At 37.8% G+C, this 17,336-nt stretch overlaps 1 protein-coding gene across 3 annotated transcripts; it reads right to left on the bottom strand.

Moving 5' to 3' along the window:
* Nucleotides 1-3,001: 3,001 nt before the first annotated feature.
* CCDC15 (coiled-coil domain containing 15) lies at nt 3,002-16,596 on the bottom strand. 3 transcript variants are annotated; one of them, XM_007432075.4, is made up of 11 exons: nt 16,444-16,596; nt 14,259-14,486; nt 13,430-13,579; nt 12,703-12,885; nt 12,479-12,595; nt 11,543-11,686; nt 10,474-10,575; nt 9,273-9,376; nt 6,836-7,051; nt 5,461-5,609; nt 3,002-4,179 (listed from the first exon to the last, which is right to left on the bottom strand). In XM_007432075.4, exons 2-11 carry the CDS (start codon nt 14,439-14,441, stop codon nt 4,061-4,063), a joined length of 1,467 nt encoding a protein of 488 aa, XP_007432137.1. In that variant the 5' UTR covers nt 14,442-14,486; nt 16,444-16,596; the 3' UTR covers nt 3,002-4,060. The 3 variants fall into 3 exon arrangements, with proteins under 3 accessions (XP_007432137.1, XP_025024861.1, XP_087995222.1); XM_025169093.2 differs by lacking the exon at nt 16,444-16,596 and adding an exon at nt 16,212-16,417; XM_088139096.1 differs by lacking the exon at nt 16,444-16,596 and adding an exon at nt 16,031-16,141 and having other exon boundaries at nt 14,259-14,399.
* Nucleotides 16,597-17,336: the final 740 nt, after the last annotated feature.

Raw genomic sequence — 17,336 nt, forward strand, 5'->3', positions numbered from 1 at the left:
GGCAGGCCCCCACCCTTTTAACCTTTTGGATGGCCATCAAGACCTGGCTTTTTACTGAGGTGCTGGGATAGGATAGAATAGAATAGAAAGAATGGAATGAGGGTAACTGGAGCTTGCTGCAGGGCATCCTAAGGGGATGATCAAGGTTTTTGTTTTTGATTGTTTTACTGTTTTATCGTTTTATGGTTGTTTTATAGTTACTGGTTTTACTGTTGTTGTGAGCTGCCCAGTGTTGTTTAAGATGGGTGGCCATAGAAATCTTTTAAATAAATAAAATAAATAGATATCTAGCAAGGTTATTTCAGGCAAGGTGAGACAAAGAGGCCCATTTCTCGGGGGGGAAAAACACCTAGCCAATAAATCCCATGCTCTATAGCATGAACTTTCCAGATCCTTAGTCCTAAATATTTATTTAAGCCTACTTATTAACATAGTCCATGATGTTATGCAGACAGTGGCAACCAGCAAGGGACTGAGTCTTTTTAGTATGTCTGAACCAAATCTAAGCTTTTAAATGTTTTTATAGTTCTTGCCATCTCTTGAATTCTTGGGATTTTATTTTTCTCACCCTTGCTACCATGTAAAGCCATCTAACAGTATACAACCAACATTTAAACATGTTATTTATTTATTTATACTGCCACCCATCTCACTAATATGACTCTGGGTGGCTGACAAAGATAAAAATACAATATAAATACAATAAAAAAAGGTTTCCCCCAAACACCATGCTATAATTTGTAGCTTGCAAAAAACAATGGCTGGATTCACAGAACACACTAAACCCAACTGAACTCTAACATATTATGTCTTGCTTCCTGTGTGAACCAGCTCATGCTTTCAACACAGTCTAATGTTATGGCTGGCCTTATCTGAATTTATACTGCACATTTTTTGGTTCAGGAGTCATAGCAGTCTGAATGAATCCCAAAGGTAGAATTTATTGCTTTATTGACCAGGCAGAGAAACCCAAGGGGTTTTTTCATACTGTATACATATTAGCCCAAAACAATCTAGATGTTTTGTGCAGCTCAAGTCACAGAGTTACACATGTATACTCCTTCCTGTGCCTGAACACAGCAGGAGATCAGACTTGATTCATATGACCTGTTAACTTTAGAGTGATGTCTGAACTAAAAAGGAGTAAATATAATTCATAACTGCAGCTTAATGTAATATAGCTATATATCTTGTACACACAGATGGGATATTGATCTATAGCTGACTTTCAGCCTTTGGACACAGAGATAGGCGGCTAAAGTAGCTTCAAAACGCTATCAACTATTTTCTTCACCTGCAGCAAATTTGCAGAGAAAGGAGGATACAAAGGGGACAACTGAAGCCACAGGTTTTTCCCCACCTTGCCTGTAGTGGCTCTGATAGTGCTCACCATTCAAAACAAACCTTTAAAAAAATACTTAAAAATCAGAAAATGTCAGCCAGGTACACAGAGGTCCATTCCACCAAAAGCTCCACCACTTTCATATGTTGTCTGATGTCACAACACATACAAGCAAATGGGCAGAGCTTGTTATCACGAAGTTTTTGTCATTTGCCCCTCTGCACTCCCCTGTGGATACCTTTGTAGCTACCATAGCTGCCCCAAGAATGGTGGACATACTGACCAAAATGGAGCACAATTAGCAAACCTGGCATACCATGATTACCAACATCCATAGTCAGTGCCAGACTTGGTTTAGCACAACGTGCTCTTAAGCTCCAGCACCACAAAACCTTTAGTAGAACAATGGTAAGAATATTAGAAAAGCAATTGTCCTTTCTTTCACCTACCACTTCTTAAATGGAAATTAAGATAAAGGGGGGAAAAGTTGCTTATTATCTAAGCAGTTTATAAGAGCCAGTTTTGAAAAAGCAGTAGAACCATTTCCAAAACTAAACAAAATCAGATCATGTATTAGAAAATGTATTTTCTATGAAAGACATAACAAATTACTTGCCCAAGATTGATAGGAATTTGTTGAATGAAAACATAATTTATTGTACTGGCAGACCACAAAAATACTGATACCACATTTTTGTTACTACTTTGTATCTGCTATCACATTCTTGTTTTAACTTGTGTTTGCTTTTTTATTGTAGCTAAAGTGTAGTTGATTTAATACAGGATCATATTTTTTTATATCCTTACTAACACTTTGGGCTAACATACCAATAACATAATTTATAGAAATGGCATAGCAGTCTAATTCCATGACAGAAACAAAGGTGAAGATACAAGTTTCCAACACTGCTTTTGTAAAATATAATCTATGCCAGAGTGCAAACCTTTAGTAGGAAAACACCAAGATAAATAAGTACAGATGTAATTTTTTCCACCCATTTAGAAAGTTATTGAGCTTTAAAATGGTGCTAAAGTTACAAGACAAGACTGTCCTTGGGAATGAACTATCTGAAAAGACGTAAAGAACTTGCTATAACTATTAACCTTTAAGTATGCCCAGGACTGAAACAAAGGTTTTTAACTTCTATATTGTTCTATTGTTTAACTTCTATATATCTGTTTGAATTAATGATCCTGTTTTGATACTACTGTCTAAAGAAAACTGAAGGATAAAGCTATATGCCAAGATTTATATGGTTTTAAAAGTTTACCTTATTTTCTTGTTTTATCGGTGAAAAATGATCTGAATGTTTTAAGAAATCTTAAGCCTGCATAGTAACTCTGGAAGTCTACTATATCTGCTGAAGAGAAAAGAACAGTAACAAGCATTTTCACTATTGAGGATTTAATACTTGTTTTGTTTTTTCAAGAGACTGGAAAGGTAACCAACATCATCAAATACAGTGGTACCTAGACTATCATATAAAACTTGGGAGTGGTTTTACTCAACCATAATGCAACTTGGAATACTGTTAAGTCAATACCATTTTGTTAATTTAAAAATCTGGGTTAAACAATGGAAGAATATAGCATCTGAAATTATGCAAGGTATTTTTATATCATCACATATTGTGGGAAAGACACACAGACACTAAAAATTTAACTGTATGTTATAGTCTCCTCCCTTTTTATTGATACATCATTTTTATAAGCAATTCAATTTATAAGGAGTAAGCAGATGTGGTTTATCAGAAAATATTTTTCATATATCATTATTCCCAGAATTCACAACAGATAAGGAGAATTGACAGTAGACACTTGGATATAAAATACAAAACACTTTTATTGGAATATGTTTGGAGCAAAGAACTGTCTTTCTGCATGTTACCTAACATTTGCATCTGGAAAGGTTGAAGATCAAACAAGCTGACATCTCATAACAATCTCCTCTCTCAACAAGCACCAAAGACTCAGCTTTAAAGTTTCACTTTTTACAACATAGTGTTCAGAAGCATTCCTTGTTCAAATATGTATCCAAATTATAATTAAAATGCATAGAAGGGTGTATCATTTCAACATTCTTAGTTGTCTTGTTACCTTGTGCAGATCACAAACAAGAGACTCCCAATATACAGCTAACAACAAATTAAAAAAAAAAAGCTCTGTACAAGAGACTTATTCGTTTTATTCTAGAAATTGGGTTACATTCTCAGTTTCTTAAATGTGAATATTCCTTCATTATGTCTTGACATTTACTAAGCATTGTCATGATTAGTAGCAGTTCTGCTCTTTTGGAGTAATCACTTTCAAAACTTTTCTGCAAGACCAAGGTCTTACAATTTACACTTCCAAATCCTGGAGGAAGTGGGGTGACTCAGTTTAAAATCTAACAGGAGACAGAGTACCTTAATAATACATCCCACCTCCAAAGCACAAAACCCACCTAAACTTTGGGCACAAGTCTTGCAGGCTGAAAGATACAGGTAAGCAGGGCACAAAGCTGATCCAAGTACTCTTTCCACCCATGAACAAATAGCAAAGATTTAAAGTTTTTGACAAATCAGTATCTTGTAGAAAACCAAACAGTCTCAGAAAGGGAAAGAAATACCATGTGGGAAGACTTCCCTTCCGAATTTACTTTAATTCAACCTGGGACAAAATTCAGTCACCTACTTTCACAGACAGGGTTGGGGAGGAGGCACCAATTCCAGAATTCTGTCAGGAATTCTTAGAACGAGCATGTACAGCAGCAAATGTATGGACGGAAAGTCTTGTGTTTGAGCCCCTGTCCAAAATATCACAAGATGAGATGACAGTTTGCAGAGCTCGAGCATATGCTGAAAGAGAAATTAGCTTTATTAGGATATATACTGTTTTAAAGGCAAAAACAGAGGATAGCATGATGGAGGTTTCTACAATGATGTGCCATTTGGAGAATAAACAAACACTTTGTTCTCTACAATAGTATAGGCTACAGATTCAGTAAGTATAAGAGCAATTCGAACAAAGTTTCTGGATTTCACTGCCACAAGCTCCAACCACAGGTTTAGTCATTGTTTAAAAAAAATGAGAATATAGTAAATGAAAATGAGTTTATAAAATGGCTTTCCTAAATGCCAATGTACACCAAATTTTAGGGAGGTAGCAGTTGGAGTGCGACTTCTATTTTCATTGTTTTTGTTTTTCCCAATCGCATCTTGTTGGTCAGTCAACAACAGATGCCATCTGAATAAACCTTTGACCTGACTCAGCATGGTGGTTCTAACTGCAATCAGTTTGATACAGTAAAGTGGTTTTTTCTTTATGATGCATCACTTGTCCGCAAGAATCATTGTTCAAAGTCTTTGCATTATTCACAAAGTCAGGAATTAAAACAAGGAATATAGCCTTTGTTTTATACAAAGGAGTTTCTCCTAGGGAGAGAATCTCATTGGTTTCACAATAATTAAACAATTTACTACTGTACTGTATGGAGCAGCAGGGATTTTATATGACCAAACAGAAGATACAGCTGGGAATAGGCAAAGAATGAAAGCTAAGTGTGAGCAAATTCCACTGTGAAGTACAGTATCCCACCTTCACTTCCTTTAAGCTTTGAAAATACAAATATTTCTTTAACCTCTGAACGAAAAATACCATACCACAGCAGGCAATCTCAGTATATATCTTTGTTTACAGTGTACACCTACAGATTTAGAATCTGTCCGGTCAATTGTTTATGTAGTACTTAAATGCCAATGTTTCTTAGCGGGTTACTACTGATTGTGACTTAGGCTCAGAGCATTCCCACTCACAGAACTCAAATGCTCTCAAGCTGAGGCAGAGACAGAATTTGTTTCAAATCTTGTATTAAGAACTGCAGAGAAAAGTGTGGAGGAAGATATTTTACTCAAACTGTAGTTACCAATACCTTCCCAGGGATATGGCAGATTAGAAGTAGTAATATCTCACTCAATGTTGGTTTGCATATTTTTCATGGACAGTGATATCACTGGTGGTGCAGTGAGTTGCCTTCTCCATTGCACCAGCTGTTTTAGAATACATTGTGAGTAAAATCCAAATGAGGAGTACTGGTACTAAGCATAATGGAGCAATAGAGACTTCCACAGATCTGATACCTTTGTGGTTTTTATAGAACATACAGTTGTTGGCACAGCTATCGGGATGAGTATCCCAGAAATCTGATCCACAGAAGCACAAGGGAGGCAAATGTATATTATACATGTTGATCTTCTCTCGCATCTGGGCTCTTAATGCTTCCACGTATCTGGAAAACACATTTTTTTTTCCCTGTTCAGTGATAATTTCAATGCCTTAGTGCCAGAACCAACTTTCTTGGTTGATCCAGAAACCCATTCAACATATTTCAACTACTTACCTTTCTCTTGCAGCAAACAAGCAAACAAGGAGCTATAAGGTCACTTAGGTTTATTTATAAGCTTTTATGGACTAGAATCAAATCTGCAAGATTCATAAAGTGTTATTTTCAATTGGTGTGGAAATTAACATAAGCTCCTGAAATAAGAGTTGTAACTTTTTTTTTAAATTACTCTGTATCAATTACTTGGGACATCTTCAATCACATAAAGCTACAGAAAAGGTATTACAATCTAATAACTACAGGAAGATAAGAATACAAATATCAGATAAGAATCAGCAATACAATGAAATCTTGATTTAACAGATCTTGATGCAACAGATGAAACTCCCCTTGTATTTTCATCATGATGTTAAATGCAATTTAATGGACATTCAGAAATAGCAGACATTCCCTCTACCCTATTGGTCTTTTAAAGCAGCCTTTTATTTATTTATTAATCAAATTTATATGGCCGCCCATCTCACAAAAAGTGACTTTGGATTCTTTACTGTGTATCTAAAATGCTCGGAAAAATCTGGGAAGGCCATCCACAATCGGCACAAAACTCTAAATGTCCTCTCCCTTACTGATACCTTCCTCACTCCTAATCATCCAGATGCCCACAGAAGATAGCTGCAGGGGATATCAGTAAATAGATGGGCTCATAGAGAAGCAGGCATTTCTCTAAGTACTTCTTGTATTCATGTTCTACAGTGGATATGGAGCCTCAGGTGCCTTCTGGATATTCTGCTTGAGCACAATCACATTGTGCTGTCACACCTGACCAGTCCTACAACTATCAACCAACTTACTGTGATATCCTGGAACAGTTCCAACTGGAAAGGTTGATTGGAAGCATCTGCAACTATTTTGACCAGACACTGGTATGTTTGCTGGTACAGCAACTTGATATAACTCTTTGAAATACTCAGCACCTGGAGAAATTCAGCTGCTTTTGGTTAACTGGTGGGGCTCCTCATCAGTAATCTCCCAAATAGATACTAGAGACAAAGAAGCACCTTTGCCTTTAGGTTTTATCAGGAGCTGGACTAGGTGAATGTTTGGTGTGGCCCAGCAGTGCTTGTAAATGCATGCTGATTGGATTCAAAACTTCCACTGATACTTTAACTCACCTAGAATATTCCTTATTTTTTTGTATTCTTTCCACTAGCTTTTTCTTTTCTTCTGGGTCTTCCAGTTTCAGTTGTTGCAGTTTTTCACAAGTTTTTTCCCTGGGGTTAGCATTTTGTTGTGAAGCCATCTCCTGTGTCCTTTCTTCCTTAGCTCGCTGCGCTTCCTGTATCCTCTGTTCCTCTGCACGGCGCTGATATTCCTTTTCTTTCTTAATTCTGTGACAGACAGAATTTTATCCAATCATTCTAAGGTCACATTATTGGAGTACAGAATCAAAAGTCAGAGGAATGCAACTATCCATTCTGTTTTGCTGTTAAATTTCTATATGAAATGGAAGATTATAAAATCTGGTTAAAAGCATATTACCATTACTTTAGTTTCAGCAAAGATTGAAAACATATCGGTCAGCTCCGCATCTTATTAAGCACGTCTCTGCATGGTATACTTGACTGTATATTCCACATTACAACTTTTTTTCTCACCTGCAACTGTTTGGCTTTTAACCAGCTATATATCAGAACAAAAAACCTCCAAACACTAGCTAGTATAAAAGAGCAGCTAGGGGAGTATGCAAAACAAAACTTGTGGAGCGTAAGGATACCCTGACAAAAAGGGTATCCCAGCTAAAGCATTGTGTATACAGGGGTGGTATAACTTAAAGCTTTCCTAGTAAAATCATAAGAGATCATCAAGTTCATGAAGGATGGGACTATCGCAACAGTATTTAGTCACAAAATTAATGGAAACAGCCATATTCAGAGGAAAGATATTCCCAAATATTAGTCACCAGGGCACAAACGGGTTATTGCTTTTATGCCATTTCTAGGCTTCCTAGAGGGGTCATTGAATGAGTGGCTAGTCGCTGAATGAAACAGAATGGTAGATGAAATAGACCTTTAGCCCAAATTAGCAGAAGGCAACTGTGTAATTGCTGCCTGTTTACTAATCAAAAGCTCTTCAAATCAAGAGAAAAACACACAAATTTAAAAGGGAAAATATTTGCTTTATAAAGCCACACTGCTTAGGAAAACTAGTAGCTATTTAATTCTGCTGTTTCTCCCCTCTCTCTTTAAAACTCAATATTTGTACAGACTTTACGGCATCATTGTAAAGTTTTCACTAGTAAAATGCTATGGAGCAAGGGCAAGTTAACCATGTACAATCATAAAACAGAACATTCTCCTCTATATAAAAAGACTCTGCCAAGTATGAATTTATTATAAGAGAAGATTCCTCACGTGTTATGAGAAAGTGAATCTACTACTTCAATGTACAACTTGCTTAGGTGACCTAAGATTCTTTTGCCACTTTATTTTTTAAAATATATCCAATAAAAGAAATTTCCTCTGGGGTCCAGCTGTGCTTTTAAAAAATGACAATGACATAGCCTGTTTACTAATCAAAAGCTCTTCAAATCAAGAGAAAAACACACAAATTTAAAAGGGAAAATGTTTGCTTTACAAAGCCATACTGCTTAGGAAAACTAGTAGCTATTTAATTCTGCTGTTTCTCCCCTCTCTCTTTAAAACTCAATATTTGTACAGACTTTACTGCATCATTGTAAAGTTTTCACTAGTAAAATGCTATGGAGCAAGGGCATGTACAATCATAAAACAGAACATTCTCCTCTATATAAAAAGACTCTGCCAAGTATGAATTTATTATAAGAGAAGATTCCTCACGTGTTATGAGAAAGTGAATCTACTGCTTCAATGTACAACTTGCTTAGGTGACTTAAGATTCTTTTGCCATTTTATTTTTTAAAATATATCCAATAAAAGAAATTTCCTCTGGGGTCCAGCTGTGCTTTTAAAAAATGACAATGACATAGCTTGACACCATTTTTTACTGGCTTCATTTTAGTGTGGTTTGAGTGAGATATTATTGCACCAAGGCCCCATAACTATGACAGAAAAGGGAAAGCTATAGGTCAGACCAGCTGTGTTGCCAGCTGTCAGGATTTCGGGTACTCCCCAGGCCACTAAAATTAATGAAATGAGAAGCTGGCCTGCTGAACAGTAAAGTACCAGCCTCATCCTTATTTCCAAGAACACCTCTGAGTTCCACAAAGATATTTTTAGAAACCAAAAATGGTGAGTGGCTGCAACCCTTCATCCAGACTGATTTTTTTTCAAAAGTATAGAGCAATATTATTTTGTATCTTTTACATTCATAGCACAAATTGAACTGATTCATTTTATCTTCCCAAATGAGCTAAGAAAAAAAGAAAAACTAAAGCCAGAAGTAGTAAGACCACTGAATTAAAAAGGTTGACTGCAAGGAGAAAATGTTCTCAAATACCATTTTCATTAAGTTGAGAATTTTAGTTAAAATCAGAATCACCTCATCCATTACCTACTTATGCAAAGGCATGTTATCATTTTTTACATTCAAGAAATTATAGGCAAAAAGAATGGTCATCTACTGAATGTGTACTTGTCCATTTTCCTCTGCCACTCCTTCTGTCTTTGCTGCTCTTTCACTTGCTCTCTTTCGATATCCATGAAGAGGCGTCTGTATCTCAGATACTGGCTTTGGTGCTACAAAAAAGGAAGAGTTTCAGCTTGATCCTAACACTGGATGGTGCTACTCCATAGATACCACAGAAAAAACTTTGACTTACTCTTCTTCCTGACTACAGCAAAGGCAAAGATGAATACAGCATAGCCCACACCACTGATTTAACTTGCACCACCTGTCATTTGGTTGTGTTCTCAGTGGTTACATTTACATCCTTATGAAATAATTAGATGAAGAATTAATGCATGATGAACCAGCATATTTTTCTGTTCCTTTCCTATCTCATCTGAATCCTGACTACTAGATTGCAAGTCAGTGGGCAGAACTATGTTTTTAATTTTTTGCAGTTTCTCAACTTTATCTTTAAAATTAGCACATAATATACAATTTATCTTTAGCTTTATTAACACAAAAAACTGTAAAACTTTATCTCTCTTTCCCATCAATCAAGGAACCTGCGTATTTTATATAATATTAGGATTAGAAAATCTAGATGTTAAATCTGGCCTATTTTCAAAAATGAAGTATTGGCCATTGTCTTTCCTGATATTCTTTGGATTTGTTTTTCACACAAATTCATTATCTCTGTTATCTTACAGTTTAAGAAAAACTTGCTAGTGCTTGCTCTTTTCAGCATTCCATAATTAGAGAGTTTCATCAATGGTTACATATTACAGGGTTATATCATTATAATTTATTGGAGCTTTTCCTCAGTTAGATCTCTTCAATTAGACTTCCTTCTGCTGGCTTGTAATTAGAGTACAATTAAATAAAGACACCCTCAAATCTACTCCTAGCAACTGCACATAGGAAATCTTGGCAGTGTTCCAAAAATGGTTTGTCACTGCCATTTTCACAGAGATAGATAGATAGATATAAATTTGCACTACCCAGCCTAACAGTTTTGAAATTCTCAGTCAGCCCATCCAAGCTGACCTATGTTGATTTTGCTTAACTTCTGAGATCAGCCAAAGCTAGCTGGGTGCTGTCACCTACAAATAGAAACAAATTGTTCTAATCTTTAGTCGGGGATCAGCAATGAGGTGCATAATTATGTACCTTATCAAAGAATCCCCCTTTCATTCATCATAAGGTGAATTAATGTAGGACCATTTACCTGCTTCTTTGATTGTTCCTTCTCTAACCCAGGCCAGAGTATCTGAACAGCCTGAGCCTCAGTATCAGCTGGACTACTACCTTTCAAGATCTCACTATTTACCTGGAAGAAGGGAAATACAAACAAAGGGAGTAAGCCTCTGAAACACTCATACACGCAATCATAAAAGGCTAAAGTTGAAACCTTAATTTATGGCTTTTTTTTAATGTATTTTTCAAGATATTTCTTCTTGCATGTTATACAACAGTGAAAACTTTAACATACCCATACTATCAAGCTAAGAATAAGAAATATCACCCCCACATCCTATTACTGATATTAAATCTATTACCAATATGGGAACAGCTTTCTTCATTTTGATGAAGAGCTATACTGTACCAAATCCCCAATCTCTGGACAGCACCCCAACAGTTTTATGTATATGATAAGTAACATGGAGAGCAAGATGGAACACTCCCCCTCAACCCCCAGGTCAGCTTTTCCCCCCAAAGTGCCCTCCATATTGTTAAGATCACAACTACAGAAACTTTGGTGGCAATCTCATCATAAATGGAGGGGGTCAATTCAGGAAACCCCTTGTAACCCTCAGCCTTGGCTATAGTGTATTTCACCATTACATTGCAGAATAATCCCTGCAAGGACAACCAGAGCCACCATAAAATATTTACCATATAAAAATGTGGTATAATAACAATACACAATCATACATTGTTGACAGGACAAAAGAACAATTTACAAATGGATAGTGAACCTCTGCAATACATCAATAAAAGTCTAAATTACATTTCAGGGACCTATTTTGTCAGGACTGAAAAGACTGAAAGTTGTTTTACTATAGCTAAACAGTTACTCATATATCGCTTGGACCTTGAGCTACATGTCTGTACTAAAATAGAAAACATTTTAGTGTTCAGTTCAAGAATTCAGAGGTAAAGAAGAGCGTCTTGCCATTTCAATAATATAGTCTCTCAAGGAAGATAACAAGAGTATATTCTTCCAAAGTGTTTAACATAATTCAGGTTAGCTGAACTAGATGTTAGTTACAAGTCCCATAGCTGAGAAGTCTTACTTTTTGAAATTCTACAGTGTTGTCCCAATTCCTTCCCTCCTGTTCTTGAACTTCTGCTGGAAGATCATGGTAACCCTTAAGAGGAAGTTCTCCAATATCACCCTCTTCTGTGCTTAGAGCTGTTGTATTGCAAGGTTCTGAATTCTAAAAAAAAAAAAAAAAAGACATTGTATCCAAAGTATTTCTATAAATTCATATAAAAGCTGAGAGTCAGCAATAACCCTAGATTGCAACTGTAGTCTTCAAAAATTATAAAAATATTGAATAAATCACAAGATAGACACATCAAGAATCCGGGTTCTTAGACAAGATTTATTTTAAAATTGAGGGTAGCCAGGTAATTATAAGTAATGCCTGGGGCACGAAAAGGATGCTAACTCAACTTCTGAAAGGAACATTGCTGCTAAGTATCTAAGTATGTATCTATGTATCTATGTATCTATGTATCTATGTATCTATCTCTATCTATCTATCTATCTATCTATCTATCTATCTATCTATCTATCTTTTGGCAACATGATAGCAGATCAAATGTCAAGTCTAATGACAGACATCTTTTAATTTAGCTTTCTGCAAGTCACATGGAGATTTGTCCTTCCAAGATTATATAAGTATTTTGATGATCTCCCATACAAGGAAGATCCTTTTCTAACCTAATGACTTCCAGTTGAGTTGGGACTACAGTTGCCAGAATTCCCAGCCCGTAGACTCTTCAAAAGTAGATTGAAACTTCTATCGTGCTTTATAGTTAGAGGTAGGCAAATGGTACCGTTCTTGCAGTTGTCTTCTTTATCAATGCCTAATTTTCCTGCCATGCCTCAATTTATTGTTTTAGGAAAAACTAAATAAATGGAAACTTAATTCCCTGCTTTACAGCCAAACAGGTAACACAGTTCTTAGCATGTATGAAATTATAAGCATTTCTATGGTAGTGACCTGTCTTCTTGGAGGACTCTGCCAAATACCTCCTGGAAGTTCTGGAGGTTCATTTCCTTCTGAAACAGCTTTTCGAGAAGCCAGTTTGTGACGGACCTGTTGCACTGTTTTCCTTACCTGGAAGAAGAGATTTATACAAAGAAGCACATAATACACAGTATAAGCAACATTTACTTGTCATTAATGTATTACGTCAGATAATTAAAAACAGAAAAAACATTTACAGTTTTGGCTTGCTCTGAGAACTGCTCTGGTATGTAACTAGCTTGCTGTACACAGATGACTTTATCATCAGAACTGCCAATGGCAGAATCTGTATTATATCTGTAGAGGCATGTATTCTTCTTGGGGGTCAACCGCAATGCAGAATCTGAAAACCCTATAATAACAGAGCTTTCCTTTAGGGCCTGTGAAAGGAGAAAAATAGTACAAGTATTAGCTGCATCAAAACTTAGGATGATAATGAGAAAGAAACAGGTATCAAATGACTTGGAAAGCAAAAATATATTGTACAAAGAGATCAGTAGTTTTAAATTGAAACAGATGCATACTGTTAAAAATAATTCTTGAAGTATCGTTTTATTGACAAATGGATTCTAGTAATAAATTGTTTTCTTAACTAGTTGGGAAAAGGCTACCTGGGAGTGAGGCTGCAGTAAATAATCTCAAGAAAGGCTTAACAGCAACAGTTGAATTGTGTAATTAAATGGCCTGTGGAACAAAGGAGTGGTGCAGATATTTCTTAAAATTCCAAACCCAAGATCATTCAACAATTTTCTAATGTCATTTATGTTAAAATAAATAATTGCATTTATTTATAAGAAAATAAACAGTTTGGGACATTACAATAACAGTAATCCCCAAACTAGATTAATGCTTCTTTAATGTAGCACAGAAATTTAGTTTTCAAGGAGAAATCCACATACATCCTTAACAGCAATAGAATCTTACTGCTTCATAAGATGCCTTCAACTGTTGTTTCCTCTTCAGATTAATACGTTGGTTCACCCTGTGTTTTACCTCCTCCTGAAAACGTTTCAATGTTTTCTCTTTTTCTTTCTGTTGTTGTTTGTATTCCTTTTCAATCTGAATAGCTGTAGCCTAAATAAATAATGAGCATTAAGAGTGAGATAAGCAGATCACCAGTGAACCAAAGGCAAACTTCAAAACTGAGTAACAAGCTTGCTCCTACTGCTTATTAAGATTTGGTAATACAACACACTTGTCTTCATGAAAGCATTCTTAGGATGACTTTGTATAGGTAGGTCCTATTAATACTGAAGACACATATTAAGCATATCCTTTGATTTGCAGCACTATCACAATGATGGACAAAGGTTCAAATTAAAACAAAACAGCAATCGGTGGCCTTCCAGATGTTAGATTCCAGTATCTCTGGGTCCTAACCAACATGGATTATTATCAGGGATGACAGGAATTGTAGTCGAACAGCAACTGCAGGGCCACAGGCACCCCATTTAGCTTAATTAAGAAGGAAAGAGTAAATCATAGCCTAAAAGCTATATTATGATTTGTTTTTATGTTTACCATTCAAAAGCATACTGCCATTACAGAATACCTCAGAACAGAAGTAACTGTTAGATAACAATTACAGTTTGAACAAGTTTTAGATTCAATCTCTAAGACCTCTTATTAGAATTTTCTGGGATTTCATTGAACCACTGTCAGTTGGAGAAGAAAGTGAACCAGATGGTTTAATAGTCTGAATCAAATTTGAATTTTTGATATTAATTTAGGTAACCTGATGCTTAATACTCACAAAAGCTGGGCTCTCTTCTTCTCCATCATCTTGGGCACTCTCCACCCAGGCCCCAACAGGTACTATACACTGAGTTCTTCCTGCTAATACATTCCAGTTGACTGCCTCTGACTGAGGCCTCACTTTTGACTCTGAAATTTTCTGGGAACCATGCTGTTGTAGCCCCTTCTTGGGTGGCACCATCCCAGCAATAGGGCAGCAATAAGGTAGGGTTTCTGGAGGAAGCCTCTATGGAAAGACATCATTGTGCTCAATAAGCATTTGTTTATAAGAAAAAAAGCCTAGCTCTATTTATGTACCAGAATCATCCTTTAAAGGCAGCTTCTGGTATTCTACTAGAAACATAAGCTTACTAAAAAATAAAAGCTGTCCTGCCCTGTTTCTGTCTCTCTAACAGCACTCCAGTTTCAAAGCCAGCAGGTGAAGCTTTTTGTGACATGGGAACATGATCATCTGACTACTGCTGCAGAGCAGAGTGCTATAAAATGGAAAATAGCAGGCATAGGTTAAGATTGACAACTTGTTCTAAGAGATCAAGTAGCCCTGCAGCACTGAGATTCCCAGAGCCCATTTACTGCCCTAAGTTAATTCACCTATATGCCTAAATTTAATTTTTCTTACACAATCATTACAAATATCTTCATATCCACACAATCCCTTGTTTGCTTAGCTTCATCTATCACTAAGTAACAGCCTGCATGAACTACCCTTAAAAGCTATAACTAAAACAAAATTAGGTCTCTCTAACTGGCTGGGACAAAACAGTGGGAGTGGGGGAGAGACAGCACCTTAGTTTTCTCCTTTTGTTTCCAGTAGAGATTTAAAGAGCATGGGCCTGTATTGACCAGAGCTAAATATGATCCTTATCTTTGTTATGGGAGGGTGTTTACACAAACACACACACTAGACAACCCTGTGGTCCGTTGGGTCATCCTTTGAGAGAAAGGTGGTGCAGTCTGATGTGACCAGAATGACCATTACATTTCAGGCTGATCTTTTTTTTTTAACCTAATGCTGGACGGTCCCATGATCACCTAAGAAGAGTATATATCATAAATATAATTGTAGTGGCAAATGAGCTTCAATAAGAAGTCAATATTTACTTACCTAAACAGATAAACAGAATGACCACAGGTGGGAAAAAAAAGCAGTGGGAGTAGGACCAACTTCCTGCCGGCTTCCCCATTGACTTTGCTTGTGGGAAGCTGGCAGGAAGTGTCAGAAATTGTGATTACATAACCGTGAGGATGCTGCAATGCCCACAACTTTGTAAATAAACTGGCGTGAACTTCTTGGAAATTTCAATTCCACAGGACTAATGGGTCCTGGATTTTTTACACATTCTTTTAGAGAGCGGATTTTAGGTACCTTGATTCAACAACTGTTGTGATATAATGCACTGTTTGGGCTTGACGGTCCAAACAGACAAAAAGATGAAAACAATGAGTTTTAGCAGTGTCTGTGTACATGCATATATATACACACACACACACATGCTTTTCCCATGCTGTGCTCTATGGCAAAAAGATGGGATATACAATTTAAAAATAAATACAATAAAAATTGCATAGATGTATTGCTCATTTGTTTGAATGTGTGCACAATACTTAATATTAAAGGTGACTTTTGCTTCACAGACCTTACTGAAGTTGGGGCACAGTATATAAATATAGATAGCCAGGAAAGTACAGGAGCAGCTTCAGGTTTCACATGAAATCATTGCTTTGGGGCTTCATGCTGGAACGCCTCCCTTTGGCCCCCAAGCCCCTCGCCCAAGGCTCCTTAATCTGCTTCCTCCCAACCTTTTTTATACTGTAGGCCATTTCTGTGAGGCTGTGGAAGGGTCGCCATCACCAGCCACAGCACCCGCCGCCCAGGGAACCCACTGGGAAACCTCTCATTCCAGCCCCAAGTCCATGAGGCGCCTTCGCGGCCCGCGGGGAACCTTCGCACCTGTCGGCAATAACCCTTGGAGGAAAGGCCGCGTTCCTCCGGGTTCACGCCATCCCAGAGGACGAGCTTCGCCCCGCAGCTTCCTCGTCTCGCAGGGACTCGGACTCCGCCGCTACCATGGCAACCCCTCCTCCCGCGAGATTTAATACCGGTATTGCTGGACCCCTGACGACGCTACCATGCCAACCAGCTCCCTCCACTTATGCGCGCGCATTCACATAGCTTTTCTCACCCCCAGAAACCTCCCGCTTCGCTTCCTTCTCCAACCGTCGTTTTAAAACCGCGCGCCGCTTCCGCTTCAACCGCGTGAAGGCCCCACCCTGAGTTCCACCGGGGACCAATCCGGGAAAAGAAGCCAGGCCCAGCCGTGTGGTTGGTCGGCATTACCTTTGGTCGCGCTTTGGGAGGAGGGTCCTTTGGAGCGTTTGACCCCGCCCTTAGCTCAAGGCCGCGCCCACGAAGCATTAGTTCCGCCAATCAGCTGCCTCGGTTTAAATTAAAGGAAGCAGCCCACTTTGATGGCTGAAGCTGTTATAGCAGAGCTGATAGGCTGGGGAGCCCGAACGCGCCGGAAGAGGGGATTCCCGGCTTAGGAAGGGCTGCCAAAATATAGACGGCCGCTAGATGGGCCTAGAGAGATGCAGAAAACGTCTATTCGTTGCCCCCTAGGCGTGATCGGGAGTTTTGCAGCGCAGCCCAGATTTGGTTGCCCCAGCTAGAACATATACATCACAATTATAACCCTCAATCAATCCAGTGCAGAATGCAGATCTCTACCGGCTTTCCAACTGCTTTGACAGCTTGGAAAAAAACTCGAGTTCACATCTTTAAATTGAGGAACAGTATCTGCCCAGCATTTCCTGGGTTTTTTAGGATCACTTGGTATCCTATAGAGCAGGGTTCCTCCACCTCAGCAACTTTAAGATGGGTGGACTTCAGCTCCCAGAATTCCCCAGCCAGCCATGCTGGCTGGGGAATTCTGGGAGTTGAAGTCCACCCATCTTAAAGTTGCTGAGGTGGAGGAACCCTGCAATAGAGAATTGATGTCCACTGCTGATCTCTTAGTTGGGCAATATGGCCAGCACATTGCCATTTCCGTGAACCTTTCGCTTCATTATGTGACAT

Source organism: Python bivittatus, unplaced genomic scaffold, assembly GCF_059951505.1.
Source record: "Python bivittatus isolate LINGU-HERP-01145 unplaced genomic scaffold, Pbiv_v1 ctg000320_np1212, whole genome shotgun sequence".
Classification (NCBI taxonomy): domain Eukaryota; kingdom Metazoa; phylum Chordata; class Lepidosauria; order Squamata; family Pythonidae; genus Python; species Python bivittatus.

Bases quoted from the DNA above. Each gene is read 5' to 3' on its own strand.
- CCDC15 (XM_088139096.1), bottom strand. From the start codon at position 16,081: ATGGCCTACAGTATAAAAAAGGTTGGGAGGAAGCAGATTAAGGAGCCT. The intron at 14,400-16,030 runs GCGAGGGGCTTG...CATGGTTCCCAG, and splicing joins AGCAGATTAAGGAGCCTTGG to AAAATTTCAGAGTCAAAAGT. The intron at 4,180-5,460 runs GTATCAGATCTG...TTTCTCTTTCAG, and splicing joins GTTCTATAAAAACCACAAAG to CATATGCTCGAGCTCTGCAA.